General features: G+C 37.1%; 2 protein-coding genes and 1 long non-coding RNA gene across 3 annotated transcripts; 1 reads left to right on the forward strand and 2 right to left on the reverse strand.

Annotated features, from left to right (window-relative positions):
* Positions 1 to 747: 747 nt before the first annotated feature.
* LOC113302936 (dof zinc finger protein DOF5.4-like) lies at positions 748 to 2,481 on the reverse strand. The gene has a single exon (XM_026551911.1). It carries the CDS (start codon positions 2,202 to 2,204, stop codon positions 1,071 to 1,073), a length of 1,134 nt encoding a protein of 377 aa, XP_026407696.1. The 5' UTR covers positions 2,205 to 2,481; the 3' UTR covers positions 748 to 1,070.
* A 2,115-nt stretch (positions 2,482 to 4,596) lies between these two features.
* Positions 4,597 to 5,704, reverse strand: LOC113306003. The gene is made up of 3 exons (XM_026554993.1): positions 5,286 to 5,704; positions 4,926 to 5,187; positions 4,597 to 4,641 (listed from the first exon to the last, which is right to left on the reverse strand). Exons 1-3 carry the CDS (start codon positions 5,702 to 5,704, stop codon positions 4,597 to 4,599), a joined length of 726 nt encoding a protein of 241 aa, XP_026410778.1.
* Positions 5,705 to 20,879: 15,175 nt separating this feature from the next.
* LOC113302938 lies at positions 20,880 to 23,722 on the forward strand. The gene is made up of 2 exons (XR_003337203.1): positions 20,880 to 20,939; positions 21,669 to 23,722. It is a non-coding gene; the product is annotated as an uncharacterized LOC113302938 (long non-coding RNA).
* The last annotated feature ends 1,819 nt before the right edge of the window (positions 23,723 to 25,541 follow it).

The following is a 25,541-nucleotide window of genomic DNA, read 5'->3' on the forward strand; positions in this document are numbered from 1 at the left end:
AATTTCTTTGTCTACCTTCTCTGCTGAATTGCGTTGCTAGGGGAAAGATGTCGTGGTAGGAATTTCAGAGGGAGAATTGGACGCACATGGTTGGTAGGGACGATAGTATTATCTTGGGAAGAAAATGCATTCATGGGCGCAATGTAATGTGACAACATGTGGAGTTGTGGGGGTTGGTTTTATTAGGATTTACACTCCACAACTTATTTATTACAAGTCTTTATCAAAAGAATTGGGTGACGTCGAATCAATATTAATCGCACAATGTCAGAAACAGCCAAACCGACTAAAAACTACCTTTCCCTTCCATAACACTCCAACAAACGTACTATCACGTGCCGTTCAACATCAAGACAAGGGACAATACACGTTTGGTGCCCTAACGTTGCCCCGCTTTGGAAGCACTTGTCCCTATCCAATCCATCCCTGTTATTCCCTCCCTAATCAACTGCATTTTAGACTCGAATTAGCAGTTAAAAGAATTTTAAGATGGTTCCTCGATCAACTGTATTGGAAGGTAGTGACTGTGGATGATTGCAGTCAAGAAAGAATCACTCGAAATGTAGAGATCAGCTCAAGTGATTATACATGTCACTAGAATTCATTAAGAATTAATTATTCATTGCGGTTGTGTTAATTAATAATCAAGTACGATGTTATGAACTTAAACTAGATGATTAGACAAACTAATAATACAAACTTCACAATTTCAACAACTTGAACACCCAAGCCAGAAAAGAGCCATAATTATTACAATGAACACATTTCTTCTATACTTAATTTATCCATTAAAAGGTAGATGATTTTCCCCCTTGAAGAGCAAAACAAAAAAAAGAAGAGAATTTACAATTATCAAAGTCATTCTTGCAAACAAACGATACAACCAATTTCAAGCAAAACAAGCTCCAAAAGAAAAAGAAAAATTGAAATCAAAATATAGTAAAATTTACATAGATCAAATACCCATTCTGTAGGGTATTTTTCTTGGTTTTCTGATCAAACTGTCTATGAAACAACATATTTGTAGTAAGATCTATATATATATATATATAGCAATTGTGAGATTTTGTCTATGGAAGGTATATAGGATGGTCATGTTCAGTCCATGGACTCGATTGACTCCAAAAAACTTGATCAACAACTGTGCTAGGTAAATCAAATAACCCTTGATGGTGATGATGATTACCTGTATTTGAAATCTGCCAATCTGACGCTGTTAATTCCCCGTTAATTATAGTCCTGTTTGGAGGTAACCCTGGCATTTCTACTGGAACAGTTTGATCGTAAAAATTCTTCGTCAGTTCTTGCAATTTCAGTTGATCATTTTTCTGATCAAACTGCATTTTCAACTCATCCACCATATTTACCGAAGTCATCTTCTCTACTTGCTCTAACTGATCGACATGTCGTTGCTGTTCTTGTTGATGGTGTAAACGGAACGGCGATATATCCGATAAATTAAACCCTGAATATCCATGATTTGAACCTGCAGTGCTAGTAATCAAACTAGTAAAACTACTAGGTTCTTGAAAAATCCCTTGATTATCAGGAATCCCTTGATCATCAAGACTGCTACTCAAATGTTGATGAATCATTGATGGCTCAAAAGTAGAATTAGGGTTAGTATTCGTAGTTTGAGAAGCAAAACCAGTAGAGTCATTGAAACTCAACAGTTGTTGATGATATGGAGCAGAACTTGAATTAGAAGCAGCTTCATGAGTTGTAGCAGCAGTAGTAGTTGTAGCAGTAAGACTTGAACTATCACTACTAGAATTCGAATTATTATCATTATTATCATTCGATCTCTTTTTCTCTTTTTGATATTGATGATGATGATTAGGCTCAGGAGAAGAAGAAGATGAAGATTTATTATTTCTATGTTTATTAGGATTAGAAGAAGAAGAAGAAGATGATTTTTGTTGTTGTTTAGTTTTCCTAATACCACCACCAACTGTAACATTACGAAGAACACCGCCTTTAGTCCAATAACGTCTACAACTTTTACAGAAATGACGAGGTTGTGAAAGATTATAATTATTGTAATAACAGAATTTTGTGTTTGATGAATCACAACGTGGACATTTTAATGATTGAGGTGGAAATGGTCTTAATCTTCTATCTCCTCCTATTCCTCCTCCAAAGAACCGATTATTACCTATACCTCCTGATGAACCCATCTCCATGGATGATCTTAGATCTTGCATTTCTCTTCTTGATCTTCTTATATTAACCGTACGTACGTGTCACCTGAATCAGAACTGCGGTTGTTGATGAAGATTGTTTAGTAACCCTGATGATGATATTGGTGTAGAGAGATCGTCTGAGTTTGTTCCAAGATTATTTGGGAAGAATTTTCATACTCCCTCCTGTCTTTCTCTTTCTGTGTAATCAGTTACATCCCTCTATTTTTATTTTATTTTCCCTCTTAAGAGTTTTCAGTTGATTAGAGAATTACAAGAATAACCCTATCTGATCTATGAGAATGATGGCCTTACATTTGGTCATGAAACGAATAGACACAAAATATCCCGCTATAATATCCTCGTTATAATTATAATATATCTCTCTCCTCCTCGTATAGTTCAGAGTCTTCAGACTTAAGAGGTGGTACCATTTCTAGAAATGGCCGATGATATTTGCAATTCTAATTCTGAAGTGGCAAAGCAGCTAGAAAAATTGAATTGACCGCCCGCTAGTGATGCTTCCTAAATCGTGTCCAGATGGAGTAACGGGTAGAGTTTCATTACGTTTTTTTTATTGTTTTTTTTTTTAATCCGACTCATCTTGATATGACTAAAATCAATTAATTCATCAAGATTTGAAGCGATGTTTTTGTTTTTGAGTCAAATCTGACTCAACTTGATTTAAAAATATGCGAGTCATCGATAAATCAAAGGCATTTTACTCTCTCACTTAAGCGGATTTAATTTGGGAATTAGATTTGGATCAGATTACGAGTCACATGTGACTTGAATCAAAAAAAAAAACGATTTGATATCTGATTCGTGCCGAGTCAGAGAGCAGGTCAGGTCCAGACGCCAAGTCAATTAAAAACAAACACGCTGTTAGTAGCACATTGGTTCCATTAATCATATAAGTCAAAGACAGAGCCATGCTTAGACTAGTGATGGCAGTTGTCCTTCCTGATTTTCGGCAAAAATATGAAACAATTAACGAATCAGAGATTAAGTGAGGTTTTACGATATTTTCCTCCCTGATTTTTATGCAAATTGAAAAAAAATTAAGAAGAGTTCACAACTGTTTTTTTTTTTTGACGCAAATGACAATATATTGAAAAGGAAAAAGCAGCTATCCCACCCAGGAGGTGGTTAACTGCCGAACAAAAGAGGCTCATTTATAGGAGAGCCACAAGATTACAAGAAAAAACTGATGTATAGAACATCTGTCTATCGAAAAAAACCAAAACAAAACTAAGAAAACCCCAGACAAATCCAATATCCTGCTATTACAAAGTGCCTAATACTTCATCCCAATTCTGCAAACCAACATTCAACGTGTAACCATCGAATATTTTGGTTCCCACACACCAATTGTAAATATGAATTTTTACTTTATCATGATTGTATCCAAGTTGTTGTATATTCCACTGTAATGTCTGCCATTTCTCTCCATCCAAACAGTCCACCATATTGCAAATGGGATTATATCCCAAAGTTTCCATCTTAATGTCAGATTAGATCCCTTCTTTCGATTCCATTCCCACAATGCCTGTCTTACTGAACCTTGCATCACCCATTGCAACTTATATCTATCCATGAAGAATTTCGAAATATCTGTAGTAGTCTGACAATGTAGGAAAATGTGCTGATTTGATTCGATATCTTTCTTACATAACAAACACCCTTTAACCAAGAAAGAATTTCTATATGTATCCATTCTTGGAGATGCATTACATCACAAGGTCCAAACAAAGAAAATAACCTTTTGTGGTATCTTTGGATTCCATAAGCATTTGTGAGGGAAAGAAATTAACCCATCATCTTCAAGAGATTTATAACAACTTGCCACTGTAAACTCATTCCCATACTGTCATACTCTCTGATCAGGATTGTCAGAAATTATATTAGGCAACAATGGAATTAATTGAGCCACTTCTTCCACTTAAGTCTCCTCCAAAGCCCTGCTAAACCCCAAATTCCAACCACCATCTATGTTGTAACATTCTTGAATAGTAACCCATTTTATATAAAGCAGGAAATATGGACCTCAAAGAATGGCCATTCACCCACTTATCTTTCCAAAACAAACATCTATCCCCACAATTTATCTGAATGTTAGAACTTGTTTCAACATGATTCTTGCTCTTTAAAATTCAGACCACAAACTCTTTCCCACAGACTTACTAGTGTTATTTTGATTAAAAACTTCTATATTTCCTCCAAATTTTTGATTGACAATCTTCCTTCACAAGGCTTTCTTCTCATTTCCATATCTCCAAATCCACTTGGAATGAAGTGTTGTATTCATCTTCCTCAACTTCTTTATACCCACTCCTCCACCTTCCTTAGACAAACAAACAGAACCCCAATTGACCCAACTCCTCTTTTGCTTAGTTTTTGAACTTTACCACAAGAATTATCTCATAATCTTTTCCATTTTCTTCTCAACAGAAACAGGTAACTGGAAAAGTGAAAGATAATAAATTGGTAAACTAGACAAAACACTTTTGATCAACATAAGTCTTCCACCTTTTGAGAGATATCTTCTATGCCATGTGCTTAATTTCTTGTGAAATTTTTGTAACATGACATCCCAAACACCTACAGCCTTAGACTTACTTCCTAAAGGAATTCCCAAATATTTTATAGGGAAGGAAGTTAAACTGCACCCAAAAGAAGCTGCACATTCAATTGCATTTTGAGCATCACCCACAACAACAATTGACTTTTTTTTTTTAAATTCACCTTCAAACCAGAAATAAGATCAAACGCTAAAAGAATTCTTTTCAAGTTAAGAATCTGTTCCACATCATCATCCAAGAACACCACAAGATCATCTGCAAATTGTAGGTGATTAATGGTACAAGAAGACTCATTGTAGATAGGCTTGAAACCACCAATTAGACCCATAGAAGCAGCTCTCTTGATTAGTAAAGAAAGTACTTCCACCACCATGATAAAAATAAAAGGAGAAATAGGATCTCCCTGTTTAACACCTTTCCCACTCCTGAAAATTGTGATGCAGAACCATTAATTGCCATTGCAAATCTAGTGTTAGATAAACACTATTGTATCCATCATCTCCATATGTTGCCAAATCCAAACCTTACCATTGTATAATCCAAACAAGACCAACTGATATTATTAAATGCCTTCTCTAAGTACACCTTCACCACTAATCCTTCCATGTCAGCTCTTTCTCTTGCATCAATGAGCTCTGAAGCTATTAATATCCCATCAGTGTTTTCCCTACTACCCACAAAAGCTCCCTGAAATTCTAATATAATTGTTGGAAACACCAATTTTAACCTTTCAGCCAATAACTTAGATAAAATTTTATAAACTCCTCCTATCAAGATTATTGGCATAAAGTTATGCATTGAATTTTCCCCATCACACTTAGGAATCAGAATTATGTTAGTACAGTTTAACCTCCAATCTAGACTCCCCTTCACTTCAAACTCCTTTATCACTTCCATAAGATCAACTTTGATAATGTCCCATACTTCCTTAAAGAATTCCATTATAAATTCCAGATAACTTTCCTTACTTCTTCCTCTTCAAAAGGCTTCTCTAACATGATTGTACGTTGCAAGATTAATGTAGGCAATTCCAGCTCTTCAAACTTAGGTATATTCTTTACTTTTTCTCTGAACAGATCAATATAAAAGTCCTTAGCTGCAGAATTAATAACATCCTTATCATGGCACATAACTCCCTCTACCAACAAAGAATGTATTGAATTAACTCTTTGATTATAAGAAACATTTTTGTGATTTTTTTTGAATTCCTTTCTCCATCAGGCAACCATTGCTCTTTTGATCTTGAATGCCACTTCCTAGCCAAATTCAAAGAAGCCTTTTTATGATTTATTTTGGCCACTTCTCTAGCAATGAAATCAACCTGAGTAAGACCTCCAAATTCCTCCAAACTATCTAGCACATCAATTTGTGTTTCAATTTTGTCAACCTCAGCCTGTAAAGAACCAAACACTTCTCTACCCCATTGTTTGATAAATTGCTTGAGAGCCTGTAATTTTTTAGCAAACACAAAACTTGGCCTACCACTAAAATGCAAGCTTGACCACCAAATTCTCATTTGAACACGGAAATCAGGATTGGATAAGAAGTAATTCTCAAATCTAAAAGGAGGTTTTATTGGATTACCTTCATTACAATTAAGTAATATTGAAGCATGATCTGAGATTGGTCTCTTCAATTTTAATTGAACCAAAGAGATGCATTTTTCTCCCAATCAGCTGTGAAAACAAATCTATCCAATCTGCTTAGAATTGGTGGATTCTGTGAATTTGTCCAGGTATAAGCACCACATGACATAGGAATAGCCATCAACTTATGTCGATTTAAAAATCTTCTAAAATTATTCCTATTTCTCTCACATCTACCAGCTTGATTCCTTTCTGATTGAAGTAAAATTGCATTCCAATCTCCACCAAGTAACCATGGTTCAGAGAAAAAGATTTTAATATCAGATATCTCCTGCCAGAATTGTTCATAATCTAAGGTATCTGAATCCCCATAAACGGCAGTGAACAACCAAAGAAAATTGTCATGTGGATTTCTAAATTTCAAAGAAACAGAAAAGGCTCCCAATTATAGACTCTCCTCCATTACTACCACTGAAGAATTCCACATTACAATAATACCTCCAGATCTACCTTCGGATGGAAGAAAAATATACTCACAACCATTGTGATCCAGATAGACCTAATTAACCAATCGTCCACAACTTCCTTTTTTGTTTCTTGTAATGTTACAATAGACTGTCTATTTCTCCTTATTGCATTACGGACTGCAGTAACTTTGGCCTCATCCCCTAAACCCCTTATATTCCAGGATAATATTTTATGATCCATCAATCTTTGAATCCCTAGAAATTGGTTCAGCTACCCCAGATGGACTAGAAGTAGATGTACTAGAAGAATTAGAATGAAACTCCTTTTCGGCACTAAGAGTGCCTCTTTGCTCTTCTTCCTCCCAATTTTCATCAGTTGAATCTTCATCAAATTTATCAAAACCATCATACTGATTGTCTACTTTCTGATTTTCCATCTGCCTATGACAAATCAACATGTTTTTACACAAATTTCTCGCTTCAGGATTATCGCAATTGATACCCATATTTTTGTTAAATGAGATATGTTGATCCACTAACTTGACGATATCTGTCACTTGGGAACACAAAATAGCAGGGAAAATGGCAGCACCTTCTCCAGAACTAGCCATTGAATTTTGTACTTTTGAATTTCCATTCAAACGGCTAGATAATTTACCACAATCCTGCACAGAATTCGATGACATATCTAACGGTGTAGATACTACTGGGTTCCGAATCTGTTGAGTAATGGAATTTAGAGCTAAATCCGTCTCTGCCATTGTCCCAACAATCCGATTCGAATAAAAACCCATTAGATTGACACTACCCAATGAGATATCCAACGCTTTACAACTGTTTATTGACGGGAGGGAGAAGGTGCTGAATTCAAGTTTTACTTCTTTCATCAGTCGTCCAGGTCCTCCTAGAAACTAAAAAGCGATATGTTTGAGTTAGTATTTTCGGTCTCTTATAACATAACATGAATTCTAACTGGCCTTTGAGATACAACTTATTTTCCATTCAAAAGAGATTGATCAGACGCATGTATAAACATGGGTTTGTACCTCCAATTTTGGTATTTATCCATCCATGCTGCATTGATGAAAGCACGACAAATGTTTTGCACAAATCTTCCCACAACAAAATGCCCAATGGCCCAAGTGAGTTCCTTCCCTATAGCATCAACTTCAAAAAGACTTTGCACATGAACTCAACTACGAAACTCGTTAATGACTTTGGCAAGCCACATTTTGAAAAAGAAAACAAGCTTTTCCTAACTTGTGTGTCGATTTTTGCAGTAAAAGATGTCAAAAAAGAAAATGGAGACCTACGGCCGCCATTTTTCATGTGGATTTAGTTTTGACAGTATATATTTGTACCCCAAACAAAAATGTTTGGCTCCGTCACCCGTATAAGTGAACATACAAAGTTTATTTTGGAGTTAACCATGGTGATATAATATTTTTTTTTCTCTTCCTACACCGATAAATTCCAGTTGGGTATGTTTTCAGTTCCTGGCTAGTTTGGGTCCTAGTGTTATTATTTCGGGCCTATAAATTATTTCATCTATCTAATAGGAAATGATAAGGGGTGTCTAAATTTGCTGAAACTACCAATTTACCCTCTAAAAATATTAATACTACTAATTTACCCTCATTAACTCCTAATAATAAAACCTAAAATCAAAATCAGTTTCATTCTCATCCCCTCTATAAACCGATTATTCTCTTCTCTTCTTCTCCCTCTTTTTTTATTTTTTCTGAAACCAAAACATCGTCGATCATCGACGATCCAAAAAAGATTAATCATTTTTTTCTTCTTCTATATAATGTTGAAACCAACGCGAGTGGAGCATGCTACTAACATGAATTATCCTAGTGCGAGTAATCCCGGAATTGTTCAAGCGATTGGAAACAAACCGAAGAAGAAAACGGTTGAGGAAGACGAACCATCTTTGATCACATAAGAGGAGGAAATGGGTCGAATCAGGTAATTTTCTATCAACCCAATCCTCTAAACTAGGTTTTACTAACATGCAATCGCTCAAAAATTGATTATTTTGAAATCAAAATTTTCTGGATTTCCCAGAAGAGGATGATGTTAATGTACTTGTGAACCAATTGTGTTTAGAAACGATTGATGTTCTTTGTCACAAACACATATTTTGCTGCATATGTTTTCTGGTTCGAGAAATTTGAACCAGAATCAGACAGTGTTAATGTCCACATAGCCTGATTCAGTTATTGTATGGATAACCTTTTTTCAGAAACTTTTTTTTTGTTAGAATCATATTACATATGTGTCCACAAAAACCGATTGTGTAGCCTTTGGTTTCATCACTGCTTAGCCCATAATCGGATTTCATGAGCATTTATAAAAACCGATTGTTGATGTGTAATGTTATAATTGGATTTTACATGTGTATCGAGTAAACCGATTCTTGTAAGAAAAAATGCCTAATTTTTCTGTAACTTTTTTTGTTAGAATCGGATTACATGAGCACTTATATAATCCGATTGTTATGTGTTATGTTAGGAATCGGATTTTAAATGTGTATCGAGTAAACCGATTGTATACCTTGAATTCAAAAATATGCTTTCAATTCCATTGTTGTTTGTCGCTTATCTCCGTATTCTACAGGCCAAACAAGGGCAAGCAACAAAAGCAATCCGAAAAGAAACATAAGAGGAAAAATGACTTTGATTCTCCACAGAGTTTGAGACCTCTTCGAGAGGGTGGTCAAAATATAAATGCTTCCCACCGAAGGTGCTCGGGGATTAAATCCAAAGTGATCCGCATCAATGACCCACCACCTCAAACGAAGTAACCAACACAAGAAGAATCTGATTCTGATACACCTACTGAAGAAGGAAGTGGTGATAGAGAAGTTGCTGAAGAAGAAAGTGGTGAGGAGGAAGTTAATAAAGAAGAAAGTGGTGGCTAGGAGATCAATGAAGAAGAAAGTGGTGGCTAGGAGATCAATGAAGAAGAAAGTGGTGGCAAGTGAAAAAGTGGGGGTCTAACAACGTCACCCAATATTTCGTTTAGGCAATCTGTATGGAAAAACTCCAAGAGAATCAACTAGACAATCAGACTCAATCAATGGAAATATATCCAAGAGTTGTATCTCTATTTCACAATGTAATCAGCAAATCAAACAGATAGAAATCCGCGAGCCTGATTATTATGTGAAACAACTCGAACGGTACCAAAGACCAATATTCAAGTGTCAATCAATTTATATCAACAACCAAAGGTTGGATTATCTAATTGATTGAACTACGCACAACCTGTGATATTTCAATTATATAAACAAATATAATGCGGAAAAGAAATAACACAAACACCAGAAATTTTGTTAGCGAGGAAACCGCAAATATAGAAAAACCCCGGGACCTAGTCCAGATTTGAACACCATACTGTATTAAGCTGCTACAGAGACTAGCCTACTCCAAGTCAACTTCGGGATGGAATGTAGTTGAGCCCTAACCAATCTCACACTGATCAAGGTACAATCGCGTTCCTTACGCCTCAAAATCCCAGTAGGACTCTGCGCACTTGATTTCTTTAGCTGATCTCACCCCCCAACTAAGAGTTGCTACGACCCAAAGTCGAAGACTTGATAAACCAATCTGTCTCAGACAGAAAAGTCTATTGAATAGATAAATCTGTCTCCCATAGAAATACCTAAGAGTTTTGTTCCGTCTTTTGATAAATCAAAGTGAACATGAACCAATTGATACACCAGATTTATATACCCGAAGAACAACCTGGTAATATCAATCACCTCACAATAATCTTAATCATATGGTAGCGAAACAAGATATTGTGGAATCACAAACGATGAGAAGAAGATGTTTATGACTACTTTTTATCTTGCCTATCGGAGATTAAATCTCGAGAAAATCTTAGAGAAGATAGTACTCAATACGATAGAAAACAACAAGATCAGAACACGCAATTACAGAAAAATAGTTGGGTCTAGCTTCACAATCCCAATGAAGTCTTTAAGTCGTTAACTTATAGGTGTTGTAAACACCATGCTTTCATATCTATTGTTTATGCTTTCTTTGCTATTTATCGTGTAAAATGTGTATCTTATGTTTATTTTTGAGTGTTTAGGTACGTTCGAGTCATTTGGAGCAAAAGAAGGAGAAATCGTCCATTTGGAGCGAAAATGGTAAAAAGGTCAATGCACATGCGAGTCATGTTGGAGCTAGCTAAGGTTGCGCATCAAGGGAGCGGAAGAATAAATTGTCAGTTTCCTGAAACTGACCAGCCAAATAATCTGAACAACCCTTATCTATTTCACCTGGGTGGATGTATCAATTATATTTCCTACAGAAGACATAAATTTCAGAGAAAAATCATTTGTCTCATCATTAGCCTCTATTTCGTTTTCTATGCCTGTAAAGTGCAGCGGCACCTGACAGAGAAATAAAGAGATTCAGTAGATGAAATTGGTGGTAGTGAAAAGTTGCTGCTTCCATGGTTGAACTGGGGTTGATTAGACACAAAAAGTGATTGAAGAGGAGGCTGAAATCGATTTACAGATGGAGAAGAAGATTAAACAGATTGGATCCGAGACTGAGAAGGAGATTGAATTCAAGAGTCTCTGTGTGATGGGTTTGTTGAGTCGTGTGTTTGATTGATACTATTGGTGCTGCTATTGGGAAATTGATGGAATTAAATTAGGGATTCTGATGATTTAAAGCATATGGGTTTATTGATTGGAGTCAAGAAATGGAAGAAGAGGATTTGTTGCTGTTCAAAATGAGTTTGAATTTGAGTTCCAGAGAAGCTAAGGTTTGAGATGGGGATCTGAAGTTGATGTAGGGTTTCTTCTCAAATCTGGTGATGGGTTTGCTTTTGCAGCTGTTGGTGATGAATTAGAAGATGGGTCGATTTGATTAATGTTTCTGCAGATGGGTTTGAGGTGGAATTTGATTTTGAAGCATCTAGGAGGTACAGTTATTGAAGGATTACAGGGTTTTGAGTTGAAACAAGAAATCAAGCCATGAATTGGTTGGATGCAAATGAAGATTTCAGAGTTGGTGGTACTGGTGCTATGAGACTGGAAGTTGGTTGTGCAGCTGCGATGAAGGGGTTACTGGTATTGGAGGCCTGTACACAGTGAGATGGTGGTGACAGTGAAGAACTGATTGGAGTTGCAAGTGTAGTTAGAGAATTGAAGATTGAGAAGTTGTTGTCGCCGCAGTTACAAAAAATGGAGGAATCACTTGTTGTGTGGTTGTGGAATGAGCTGCAGCTGCAATTGCGGGCCATGAGGTTGAGCTGCAGGTTGCAAGAAGAGGGAACTGTGACTGAGATGGAGTGGCAGGTCATGATCTAATGGCCAGAAGTGGTGGTTGAACTGAGAGGAAGAAAGAAGGGAAACTGGAGGAGTAATGGTGTTACTATTGCTGTGATGGGAGTGTGCCATTAAGCTGAAATGGGTTGGACTTGGTAGAGTATATGGAGATGCTGCTAATGATGTTAATGTTGCTGCTCAAAGCTGAATTGCAAGAAGGAGTTGTGCTTTGAAATGGCCTGAACCTAGATGTACGTTAGGACAAGTACAAATTACAGGAGCTAATGAGAAGCTATTGATGTTTATAAATGCGGAGAAGAAGTTGCAGGCCTGAAGTTCAGCTGCAGTTTCTGGTGGTATGAGTTACGGATTGTGGAGCAAGTTAAATTTAGAAGATGTTGTTTCTTGTAAAGATGGAACTGAGCTTGGAACTATGTTGCTGAGAATGAATGAACCTGTGACAGAATGAGGAGATGCGGGTTGCACTTGGAGATGTTTTGCGGCAGTCAAGGAGCTTGAACGAGGAAGAAGTCAAAATGTTGCAATTCTGTTTTGCGGCAGTCAAGGAGCTTGAACGAGGAAGAAGTCAAAATGTTGCAGGAATTGCAGGATGCACAACCATCATGGCTGGATATGAGTTGGTGATGTACAATGATTGTGCTGCATAAGTTCAGGCCGTGCAAAAGCATTCAGCTCTGACTAGACCATCTGACTCACTTTAACTCGGTTTGACTTCTGAGTTGACCCGAGGTGACCCGCTTGAACAGTTTTGACCGATGATTTTCACAGTCACCTGAGAATTTTACTGGGCTATTTTCTACATGGGTATTTTCTACATACGGGCTTGGTGGACTTCTTTGTGATGGACTTTGGATTGGAGGATTGACCTAGTTTTGAAAAGATGAAAAGCTACAAAAGGAGAAAGTTCATACTTTCTTTGGGATCACGGAGTTTTGGAGAGCGGCGACTAGGGTTTGCTTTCATTTATTTTTCATCTTCTTCATTTCATTATTGATTATGATTATGATGAACTCAAAAGCTATGAGTAGTTAAACACATATTATTGGATATGGGATAAAGTTGATTTCTCAACATGATATTTGATTCAATGCGTTAGTTTTGTCTCAACTTTATTGTTTATGATTCATTATTAATATTGTCATATGATTTGATTGCTTGTTTGGTTGAGTCCGGAATCAATTTGATTTGCATTCATCTCCATTGCTAGATTAGGATTTTCAATACGAAAAAGTTGTCAATTCTTGATCGCAAGTAGCATAGTGTGGTTATTACTTGTAGTGATACATCTTTATAATTGCATATGAATCATAATGGATTAGTGCTATCACACGTTTGTTTGTATTGATTAATCTTATTCCATAGAACTTAGTGCTTTTAGGGAGTTACACTTCATTGTGCTTTTATACTTTAGGTTGCTTTCTATGAAGAATTCACATATACATCTTTTAATATGGTTGTGATAAAATCAGGGAATTAACGGGATATACTTGCGATCAAGGTATCCTAGGACTTTTAGTAAATGAGAGATTAAAATATCAATTCTAGTCATTGATGAAAATGCATGTTTGTGAATGATACTATCCCGCGACCAATATCTTCTCCTTATTGATTTTCCAATTATTTTATTGCTTTGCTTTATTTTATTGCTTTGATAAAAACAAAATCCCCCCTTGGTTACTAAGAAACTTAAATTTGCATAACAACAAACGCCTCCCGTGGAACGAACTCTTTCTTATCATATACTTAATCCATATTATTTGTAAGTAAAAAATTGAAATTATTTTTAACGCATACGACAACGATCAAATTTTGGCGCCGCTGCCGGGGAGGCATACAGCTTGTTATTAAGTTTTTAGTTTCTTATCATCATTTCCGCTTCCATATTTGCTTTTTTGTTTCTTTGTCTTGTTTCTCACTTGTTTGCAAGAATTGTTTTCAGGTACTTAATCCCTGGTTTCTAAAGATTGGAACTATCCAAGGTGCGGGATAGCTACTCGAAGAGGCATAATACTCCAACCAAGTCAAGACACAACGAAAGAACAAGAGTTAGAAGTGGAAGAAGAGTTACAACTAGAATAAGAACAAGAGGTTCCCTTTGTAGAAGAACCACTAGTTGAAGAAGAAGAAGCAATAGGTGATGCAAATCGTACACTCAAGGACTTGGCTTCTCATAGGCTTGATGCACAACAATGGTGTATTCAAACAAAATCAACCTTCGAGATCAAGCCGGGGTTGCTTAGAGAGTTACCAAAGTTTCATGACATGGTGAATGAAGACCCAAACAAGCATCTTATGGACTTCCATACCATTGTCATGGCCATGCTTCTAATGGAGACTGATGCCGATGGTGCAATGTTGAAAGTTTTTCCATTTTTTATGGTGGACAACGCTAAGGATTGATTGTACTGTTTGCCATCCGGGAAGTGTCACTACATGGAACGGGTTGAAGAAAATTTTCTTAGAGAGGTATTTTCCTGCATCCAAGGCTATTCAAATTCGCAAGGAAATATGTGGGATGAAGCAAAATGTCAGAGAATCATTATATGAGTTCTGGGAACGATACAAGAGATTAGTGGCAAGCTGCCCTCACCACCAAGTTAGTGACGCTATGATTATCCAATACTTTTATGAAGGAATCCAAACAAGTGATAGGAATCTCCTTGATGCTGCGTGTGGTGGTGCACTAGTGAACAAGACGGAGGCACAAGCTAGAGAGTTAATTGAAAACATGGCAGCGAACTCACAAAAATTCCTGAGTCGTGGTTCGGATGTGCTTCTAAGAAGAGTGAATGAAGTGAGCGAGGTCGAGGAACTTCGTCAACAAATGGGTAACATGACAGCAATGATGCAACAAGTTGCAGCCGCGGTTATACCAAGTTCTCCTCGATTTTATGAAGATGAGCAAGCTAATGGGGTCTTTCCAAATCAACAAATACGGTATGATCCCTACTCCAATACTTACAATCCGGGATGGAGAGATCACCCCAATTTCAGCTATGCTAACAAGCAAGGAGCGGCTCAACAACCTACTTTCAACCGTCCGAATGGATTTCAACCACAACAACAACAACAATTTCCACAACAACAACAACAACAATCTCAAAATCAGGGGTCAAGTATGGAAGAGTTGCTGAAAATCTTTTATGCAATGAACGAAGAGTACTGTTAAGGATTTGCAAACTCAAGTTGGTTCTATGGCTATTGAGTTGAACCAATTGAAGGCACAAAATGGTGGGAAACTCCCTTCTCAACCTATCAACCCAAAAGGGGACGTCAATGCTATTATGTTGAGAAGTGGTACACAACTTGTGCAACCCGAAGTTACTGATTCGGGCAAGGTGGAAACATCAAAGGAACCTGTTTTGGAGGAGAAGAATGATGATTCTCCCCAAACTTCTGAGGTACCTATTCCTAACTCTAAAACTTCGGTTTCTACTTACGTTCCTCCTTTACCTTTCCCTCGCAGATTTGCAAGTTCCAAGAAGGCGGAACTAGAAAAGGAGATTTTAGACTTTCTTAAAAAGATCCATGTGAACATACCACTCATTGATGCTATTAAGAAAGTTCCAAAGTATGCAAAGGTGTTGAAGGACTTGTGTACCAATAAGCAAAGGCTCAAAGGTAATGAAGTGCTAAGTGTGGGGGTAAATGCTTCGGCAATCTTACAACACAAACTCCCACTGAAATGCAAGGATCCCGGTAGCTTTGACATTCCAGTCACAATTGGTAATACTACATTTAAGAAAGTTATGTTGGACTTGGGTGCATCCGTAAATGTTATGCCTGCATCCATGTATAAGTCGCTTGATCTTGGTCCTCTTAAAAAGGCTGAAATTATATTACAATTAGCCGATCGCTCTAATGTCTACCCAATGGGTATTGTTGAAGATGTTATTGTGTAGGTTAATCAATTAGTCTTTCCAACTGACTTTTGTGTGTTAGAGATAAATGAAGGTTCACCGGATTCGTCTCTTCCATTGCTACTTGGGCGTCCTTTCATGAAAACGGCGAAAACTATTATTGACGTGGATAAGGGAACGCTAACTATGGAGTTTGATGGAGAAACAATACGTTTCAACATTTTCGAGACGATGAGCTATCCTAGTGATGTCCAATTTTGTTTCTCTATTGATGTTATGGATACATTGGCACAACAAGTGTTTGAATTGAATGGTGAAGATGCTTTGGAAACCGTTTTAACTACATCCATGGATAATGGTGTAGAGTGTGGTAATGAAGTCATGGAAGCCCTTGGTGATCTTAACTCACTACAAGGATGCACATAAACTCATAATATATCTTTTATTTATTTAACATGCAGTGATGAAAATCTTGTACCTTCAATTGTTAAATCTCCAAATAAGTTAGAATTGAAACCTCTTCCCGATCACCTAAAGTACTTGTACTTGGGTGACAAGGAAGATTTACCTGTGATTGTTTCTAACGAGCTTAGTGAATTACAGGAGCAAAAACTTCTAAGGGTGCTAAGGAAGTACAAGACGGCTATAGGATGGACAATTGTTGATATCAAGGGTATAACCCTATATCAAGGGTATAATCCCTACCGTTTGTATGCACAAGATCCGTTTGGAGGACGATGCAAAGCCTACAAGAAAAGCGCAACGTCGTTTGAACCCCCCCATGATGGAAGTTTTGAAAAAGGAGATACTCAAGCTTTTGGACGTGGGTGTTATCTACCCCATATCCGATAGTAAGCGGGTGATCCCGGTACAAGTAGTACCAAAGAAATCAGGTGTGACGGTGGTGGAGAATGATAAGAATGAACTTGTCCCAACTCGTATGTAAACCGGTTGGAGGGTTTGTATTGATTACAGGAAATTGAATGCCACCACTAGGAAGGATCATTTTCCATTGCCTTTTATTGATCAAATGCTTGAACGTTTAGCTGGACACTCTTACTATTGATTCCTTGATGGCTACTCAGGTTACAATCAGATTGTGATAGCACCGGAGGATCCAGAGAAAACTACTTTCACTTGTCCTTTCGGTACTTTTGCTTATAGAAGGATGCCTTTTGGCTTGTGCAATGCTCCAACTACCTTTCAAAGGTGTATGGTAAGTATTTTCTCGGAATATGTTGAAAACATAATTGAAGTGTTCATGGACGACTTTAGTGTCTTTGGTGATTCATTTGACCTTTGCTTGAACAACTTGTCTCTAATCCTTGAATGATGTGTTGAAACAAACCTTGTGATGAATTGAGAGAAGTGCCATTTCATGGTAACTCATGGGATAGTTTTATCCCATATAATATCTTCTAAAGGCTTGGAAGTCGATAATTATAAAATAGACCTTATTCGTGCTTTAACCCCTCCCACTACGGTGAGGGAGATACGCTCTTTTCTTGGTCATGCAAGTTTTTATCGTAGATTTATCAAGGATTTTTCCAAGATAGCATCACCACTTTGCAACTTATTGCAAAAAGATGTGGTTTTTTAACTTTGATGAAAAGTGTATGGCGGCATTCAATCATTTGAAAGAACTTTTGATTTCAGTCCCTATCATTAAACCACCGGATTGGAGCAATCCTTTTGAGCTCATGTGTGATGCAAGTGACTATGCGGTTGGTGCGGTGCTTGGGCAACGTGTGGGGAAGATACCTCATGCTATTTATTATGCTTCTAAAATGTTAAATGAGGCCCAATAAAACTACAGAACCACTGAAAAAGATTTGTTAGATATTGTTTTTGCTTTGCAAAAGTTTCGCTCTTACCTAATTGGTACAAAAGTTGTTGTCTTTTCTGATCATGCAACACTTAGGTACTTGCTAATGAAGAAAGAAGCGAAAACGAGGCTCATACGATGGATTTTACTCTTGCAAGAGTTCGATATTGAAATCAAGGACAATAAAGGAATTGAGAATACCGTTGCGGATCACTTGAGCCGTCTTGCTGTGGACAAGGAAGCTATCCCATTGCGTGAAAGTTTCCCGGATGAGCAACTATTCTCAATTGCCTTTGGAGAACCATGGTATGCTAACATTGTGAATTACTTGGTGTCTAAACAAATCCCAAAGAACTTGTCTCGTGCTGATAGGGACAAACTTAAGAAGTTAGGAAACCAATACATATAGGATGATCCATACTTATGGAAACATTGCAGTGACCAAGTAATACGAAGGTGCGTTCCCGAATCCGAGTTTAACTCTATCTTGTCTTTTTGTCACTCCATGCTTGTGGAGGACATTTTGGGAGTAAGAGAACTGCTCACAAGGTACTTGAAAGAGGTTTCTATTGGCCAACCTTGTTCAAGGATGCATATATATTTTGTACAACTTGCGATAGGTGCCAAAGAACAAGCAATCTAGGTGCCAAAGAACAGGCAATCTAGGTGCCCGCAATCAAATGCCGCAAACTTTTATTCAATTTATTGAAGTTTTCGATGTATGGGGTATTGATTTTATGGGTCCTTTTGTCAACTCTCATGGGAATTTTTATATCTTACTTGTTGTTGATTATGTCTCCAAATGGGTGGAAGCTAAGGCCACCCCATCTAATGATTCTAAAGTGGTTTCAGATTTTGTGCAAGCTAATATTTTTGCAAGGTTTGGAATTCCAAGAGCCATAATTAGCGATGAGGGTTCTCACTTCAAAAACAGGTTCTTACAAAACTTGTTGAAGAAGTACAATGTGTCGCACAAGATTGCAACACCTTATCATCCCCAAACAAATGGACAAGCCGAGGTTTCTAACCGGGAGGTGAAATCCATTCTAGAGAAGACGGTGAATCCAACAAGGAAGGATTGGAGCATGCGACATAATGATGCTTTGTGGGCTTATAGAACCGCATACAAGACACCTATCGTGATGTCTCCCTTTAGGCTTGTGTATGGTAAACCTTGTCGTTTACCCGTTGAAATTGAGCGTAAGGCGTTTTGGGCTATTAAGCAATGCAATATGGAGATGGATGGTGCTGGATATCAAAGGAAGTTACAACTCCAAGAGCTAGAGGAGCTTCGCAATGATGCATTTGAAAGCTCACGCATTTACAAGGAAAAAACCAAAGCATTTCATGATAATATGATTTCTAGGAAACAATTCTGCATTGGACAAAAAGTGCTTTTGTTTAATTCTCGCTTGCATTTATTTCCGGGTAAATTAAGGTCACGATGGATCAGACCTTTTATTGTTACTAATGTGTTTTCTCATGGTGCAGTAGAAATTCGTAGTATAACTACAAGCAAGGAACTTAAAGTTAATGGGCACCGGTTGAAACCATATTATGAGAATTTCACTTCCGAAGTGGTGAAAGGAGATAACTTTGTGGAAGTACTCCCTCTGGAGGAGTCATAGAAAGCAAGGAGATAGTCGGGTTGAAGACTTTAAACCAAGCGCTAAATGGGAGGCAACCCATAGGATGAGTATTTCTTGTCTTATTTTTATTTTCTTGTCTTGTTTTTAGCTTTTTTTTTGTCTTACATTTACTTTTTCTGATTTCTTGTCACATTATCATGTAGGATTTCCCACCTTGACTTACTTTGGATGACTCAATTTACATTGAGGACAATGTAAAGTTTAAGTGTCGGGGAGTGGTTAAGCATATGCGTTGTAAATTTTTCAAATTTTTCAACTTTTGTGTAAATTAATGAATAAAAAACTCCAACTTGTAGTTAGTTTAGAGTCACATAGTATACATGTCGCTGAGATTACATCAAGATTCTCACAAGAGTGACTGAACTAAGAGATGACAGAGAACGTGATCGGGTTTCTTACTTGTATGAGAGTTAAAGTTGGATTTAACCATGCCAGTGGAAAATTAGGTGCATGCTGAATTCGGTATTAGAGTTGTGATCCCCTATAGTGGAGACTACCCATGTTACATCATGAGAGGCACCGACCTTCATTTCTTTGTACATGTCTAAATATGTGCTTTTAGAGTGTGTGTCATCGTATGTATACTCCGGGTAGAATGGTGAGCTACCCAACCTCCCACCAATAGAAGCACTGTTTTGATCTCTTGAGTGCTATTTTATCAATCATGATGGTGACATCGAATTGATAACTTACATACCACTTGTAATCTTGTTCGCAGTTAGCACCATCCACTTTATCTCTCTTTACACCAACAGGTCCATAGAAACACCATCATCATCAACAAGCGGAGCATCACAAATTCGAAGGAAAGTTGAAGACGTTCAAGGTTTACAAGCAACAGTACAGAAATGAGCAGATTTCAGATTCAAGTAAAGCAAGAAGACAAGGAGCAAAATTTTTACAAGTTGAAGACTATTGTACAAGAGTGAAGATTATCAAGGTGTTTATGATATCAAGACATACAATTTGTGAAGAATCAAGCGGTAAAGTACTTACACCATGGCCTTTGTACTTGCGTTTTTAGTTTATCTTATTTGTTAATTTGTATTTTATTTTCTCTTGTCTGAAAAAAAAATGAAAATGAAAAAAGAAAAAAAAGACAAGAGAAAAGAAAAGTTCATTAGGTTCATCATTTAGTTTTAATATTTTGTTTGTTTTCATTTTGTATTTACCTTATTTATCTTGCATCTTACAAAAAAAAAACAGAAAAAAGGGAAAAAGAAAAAAAAAGAAAAAATATTCATTGCATCACATTTTGGTTTGTTTAGTTCATTTTTGGTTTTGTATTCATTCAATAAAGCCAATGGAAAGAAGAAATATTCATAAAGAAGTTTCAAGCAACAAGGAATTAGAGGAAAGAATCATATTGTCAAGATTCGACGAAGTTCAAGATTTCATCATCAAGAGTTGAGGACCGAAAACGTTTCTATGGATGCTGTGAGAGTGGTGCTAACTACACACCGAATGGATAACGAGGTAAGTAGCATATTCCCACCTTCGTTAAGTGATTGATTTCCTTTCTTAGAGATCGTCAGAAAAAAAAGGGTTTTCAAAATGAATAAAAGATGTGGGTTTTTAAAACAATTCGGAGAGTTTTTACCTTCTCGCCATTCAAACGTGTCTCAGGGTTCGCTCTTCATTCCTACCTGGACACATGTGTGACCCATAAAAAATCTATTCATTATTGAGAGCAACTTCATAAAACCCTTTCTTGTGAGGCAGAGTCGAGACTTTAGATCACTCCGAACCCGAATTTCTTTCGTTAAGGGATGGTTATTTCTCTCTCAATTTTTAAGGATGAGATTGTGTTCATGTATGTGTCTAACTTTTTATGACTAGTGTGCAAAATCTCCATGTCTTCTTAGCGCGTTGGATGCTATCATTTCGGAGAACTAGTAAGTTGGAAAAGTAGGTTTTGTAGGCACACCTCTTGTAAACCTTCACGAGACTAAAACTCATCCACTAGGGACACCTAGGGGTTCAAAGGCTTGTCACACATGCTAAGTTTGACCGTTTTCTCAACGACATGGAGTTGTATGTATCTTTTGGAATAAGTTTTTTTTGTTTGCTCGAGGACTAGAAAAGTCTAAGTATGGGGGAATTTGATAGGTGTTGTAAACACCTTGATTTCATATCTATTGTTTATGCTTTCTTTGCTATTTCTCGTGTAAAATGTGTATCTTATGTTTATTTTGGAGTTTTTAGGTACGTTGGAGTCATTAGGAGCAAAAGAAGGAGAAATCGTCCATTTGGAGCGAAAATGGTAAAAAGGTCAATGCACATGCGAGTCATGTTGGAGCTAGCTAAGGTTGCGCATCAAGGGAGCGGAAGAATAAATTGTCAGTTTCCTGAAACTGACCAGCCAAATGATCTGAACAACCCTTATCTATTTCACCTGGGTGGATGTATCAATTATATTTCCTACAGAAGACATAAATTTCAGAGAAAAATCATTTGTCTCATCATTAGCCTCTATTTCGTTTTCTATGCCTGTAAAGTGCAGCGGCACCTGACAGAGAAATAAAGAGATTCAGTAGATGAAATTGGTGGTAGTGAAAAGTTGCTGCTTCCATGGTTGAACTGGGGTTGATTAGACACAAAAAGTGATTGAAGAGGAGGCTGAAATCGATTTACAGATGGAGAAGAAGATTAAACAGATTGGATCCGAGACTGAGAAGGAGATTGAATTCAAGAGTCTCTGTGTGATGGGTTTGTTGAGTCGTGTGTTTGATTGATACTATTGGTGCTGCTATTGGGAAATTGATGGAATTAAATTAGGGATTCTGATGATTTAAAGCATATGGGTTTATTGATTTGAGTCAAGAAATAGAAGAAGAGGATTTTTTGATGTTCAAAATGAGTTTGAATTTGAGTTCCAGAGAAGCTAAGGTTTGAGATGGGGATCTGAAGTTGATGTAGGGTTTCTGCTCAAATCTGGTGATGGGCTTTGCAGCTGTTAGTGATGAATTAGAAGATGGGTCGATTTGATTAATGTTTCTGCAGATGGGTTTGAGGTGGAATTTGATTCTGAAGCAGCTAGGAGGTACAGTTATTGAAGGATTACAGAGTTTTGAGTTGAAACAAGAAATCAAGCCATGAATTGGTTGAATGCAAATGAAGATTTCAGAGTTGGTGGTATTGGTGCTATGAGACTGGAAGTTGGTTGTGCAGCTGCGATGAAAGGGTTACTGGTGTTGGAGGCCTGTACACAGTGAGATGGTGGTGACAGTGAAGAACTGATTGGAGTTGCAAGTGCAGTTAGAGAATTGAAGATTGAGAAGTTGTTGTAGCTGCAGTTACAGAAAATAGAGGAATCACTTGTTTTTGTGGTTGTGGAATGAGCTGCAGCTGCAATTGCGAGCCATGAGGTTGAGCTGCAGGTTGCAAGAAGAGGAAACTGTGACTGAGATGGAGTGGCAGGTGATGATATAATGGCCAGAAGTGGTGGTTGAACTGAGAGGAAGCAAGAAGGGAAACTGGAGGAGTTATGGTGTTACTATTGCCGTGATGGGAGTGTGCCATTAAGCTGAAATGGGTTGGACTTGGTAGAGTATATGGAGCTGCTGCTAATGATGTTAATGTTGCTTCTCAAAGCTGAATTGCAAGAAGGAGTTGTGCTTTGAAATGGCCTGAACCTAGATGTATGTTAGGACAGGTACAAATTACAGGAGCTAATGGGAAGCTATTGATGTTTATACAATGCGGAGAAGAAGTTGCAGGCTTGAAGTTCAGTTGCAGTTTCTGGTGGTATGAGTTATGGACTGTGGTGCAGGTTAAATTTAGAAGATGTTTTTGCTTGTAAAGATGGAACTGAGCTTGGAAATATGTTGCTGAGAATGAATGAACCTGTGACAGAATGAGGAGATGCAGGTTGCAGTTGGAGATGTGTTGCGACAGTCAAGGAGCTTGAACGAGGAAGAAGTCAAAATGTTGCAGGAATTGCAGGATGCACATCCATCATGGCTGGATATGAGTTGGTGATGTACAATGATTGTGCTGCATAAGTTCAGGCCTTGGAAAAGCATTCAGTTCTGACTCAGGTCTGACTAGACCACCTGACTCACTTCAACTCGGTCTGACTTCTAAGTTGACCCGAGTTGACCCACTTGAACAGTTTTTACCGGTGATTTTTACAGTCACCTGTGAATTTTACTGGGCTATTTTCTACATGGGTATTTTTTACATACGGGCTTGGTGGACTTCTTTGTGATGGACTTTGGATTGGAGGATTGACCTAGTTTTGAAAAGATGAAAAGATACAAAAGGAGAAAGTTTCTACTTTCTTTGGGATCACGTATTTTCTACTGGGAGTTTTTGAGAGCGGCGACTAGGGTTTGCTTTCATTTATTTTCCATCTTCTTCATTTCATTATTGATTATGATTATGATGAACTCAAAAGCTGTGATTAGCTAAACACATATTATTGGTTATGGGAAGTTGATTTCTCAACATGATATTTGATTCAATGCATTAGTTTTGTCTCAACTTTATTGTTTATGATTCATTATTAATATTTTCATATGATTTGATTGCTTGTTTGGTTGAGTCCGGAATCAATTGGATTTGCATTCATCTCTATTGCTAGATTAGGATTTTCAATGCGAAAAAGTTGTCAATTCCTGATTGCAAGTAGCATAGTGTGGTTATTACTTGTAGTGATACATCTTTATAATTGCATATTAATCATAACCTTTTTAAAACGGATTAGTGCTTTTACACGTTTGTTTGCATTGATTAGTCTTATTCCATAGAACTTAGTGCTTTTAGGGAGTTAAACTTAATTGTGCTTTTATACTTTAGGTTGCTTTCTAGAAAGAATTCACATATACATATTTTAATATGGTTGTGATGAAATCAGGGAATTAGCGGGATATACTTGCGATCAAGGTATCCTAGGACTTTTACTAAATGAGAGATTAAATACCAATTCTAGTCATTGATGAAAATACATGTTTTAGAATGATACTATCCCGCGACCAATATCATCTCCTTATTGATTTTCCAATTATTTTATTGCTTTGATTTATTTTATTGCTTTGATAAAAACAAAATCCCCCTTGGTTAATAAGAAACTGAAATTTTCATAACAACAAACGCCTCCCATGGAATGAACTCTTTCTTATCATATACTTAATCCATATTATTTGTAAGTAAGAAAGTGAAATTATTTTTGACACATACGACAGCGATCATTAACCTACATGGTTTTGTAAAAAACCTAAGGTTAAAGGAGAATCGACTCTAGTCGCAACTAGTATTGCTAGAGTTCTCCCTTATATAGTCTTCAAACCAGGGTTTGCAATCAATGTTACCTTGGTAACAAAGCATTAAATATTCACCGTTAGATGAAAACTTGATTAGAATCAAGCTAATATCTTTCAACCGTTAGATCGAACTTAGCTTGTTACACACAAATGAAAGTGACTTCATTTACATATGAGTAACCGTACCTAAACGAGTACACCTTGTTGGCTCAACAATAGTTAACCGAAGTTAGCCATATGAACACTTTCATATCAACCTTGTTCATCTTAACCATAACTAGTTCAAATGACTCAAATGAAACCAGTTCTAGAGTTATTTAATTGTTTATATTGTCATATAAGTATACAAGACACAATTGAAGCAAAATCGATTTTGATTCACCCGAATCAATTCATGAACATTATAGCATGATTTGCAAAAGATTGCATTCCTTAATATATAAATGTATTAGTTCATTAACAAACCGATTTTAGAACATAACCTACTCAAGTATGCAAAGGGGTACGTATACCTATGTGGCCGGACTAAGTTTGGCTTCGCCAATATGTGAATGGGTACGCATACCTTCCAAACTCGGTTGAAATTTCCGGACATGAACTTTACGCCAGTACGCTTATAAGTATGCGTATTAAGTTCCCGGACGTTCATTAAACCAACCAGTATGCATACGGGTATGCATACTATGGTTCCCAGACTTGGAATAACTTGCAACAGTTAGCTTACAAGTACGCATATTGTGCTATCTCCATGGTTAATAGTTCTAAACTCTCATTTCAATCACTGAAACATTCTTTTAAGACGACAATAGCTGTG

This window comes from Papaver somniferum, chromosome 8, assembly GCF_003573695.1.
Source record: "Papaver somniferum cultivar HN1 chromosome 8, ASM357369v1, whole genome shotgun sequence".
Lineage (NCBI taxonomy): Eukaryota > Viridiplantae > Streptophyta > Magnoliopsida > Ranunculales > Papaveraceae > Papaver > Papaver somniferum.

Coding starts and splice junctions, on each gene's coding strand:
- LOC113302936 (XM_026551911.1), bottom strand. CDS start 2,204: ATGCAAGATCTAAGATCATCCATGGAGATGGGTTCATCAGGAGGTATA.
- LOC113306003 (XM_026554993.1), bottom strand. CDS start 5,704: ATGGAATTCTTTAAGGAAGTATGGGACATTATCAAAGTTGATCTTATG. Junction 5,188..5,285: donor TTGGATTATACAATGGTAAG/GTTTGGATTTGG, acceptor CACAATTTTCAG/GAGTGGGAAAGGTGTTAAAC. Junction 4,642..4,925: donor ATCTTATTTCTGGTTTGAAG/GTGAATTTAAAA, acceptor TCACTTTTCCAG/TTACCTGTTTCTGTTGAGAA.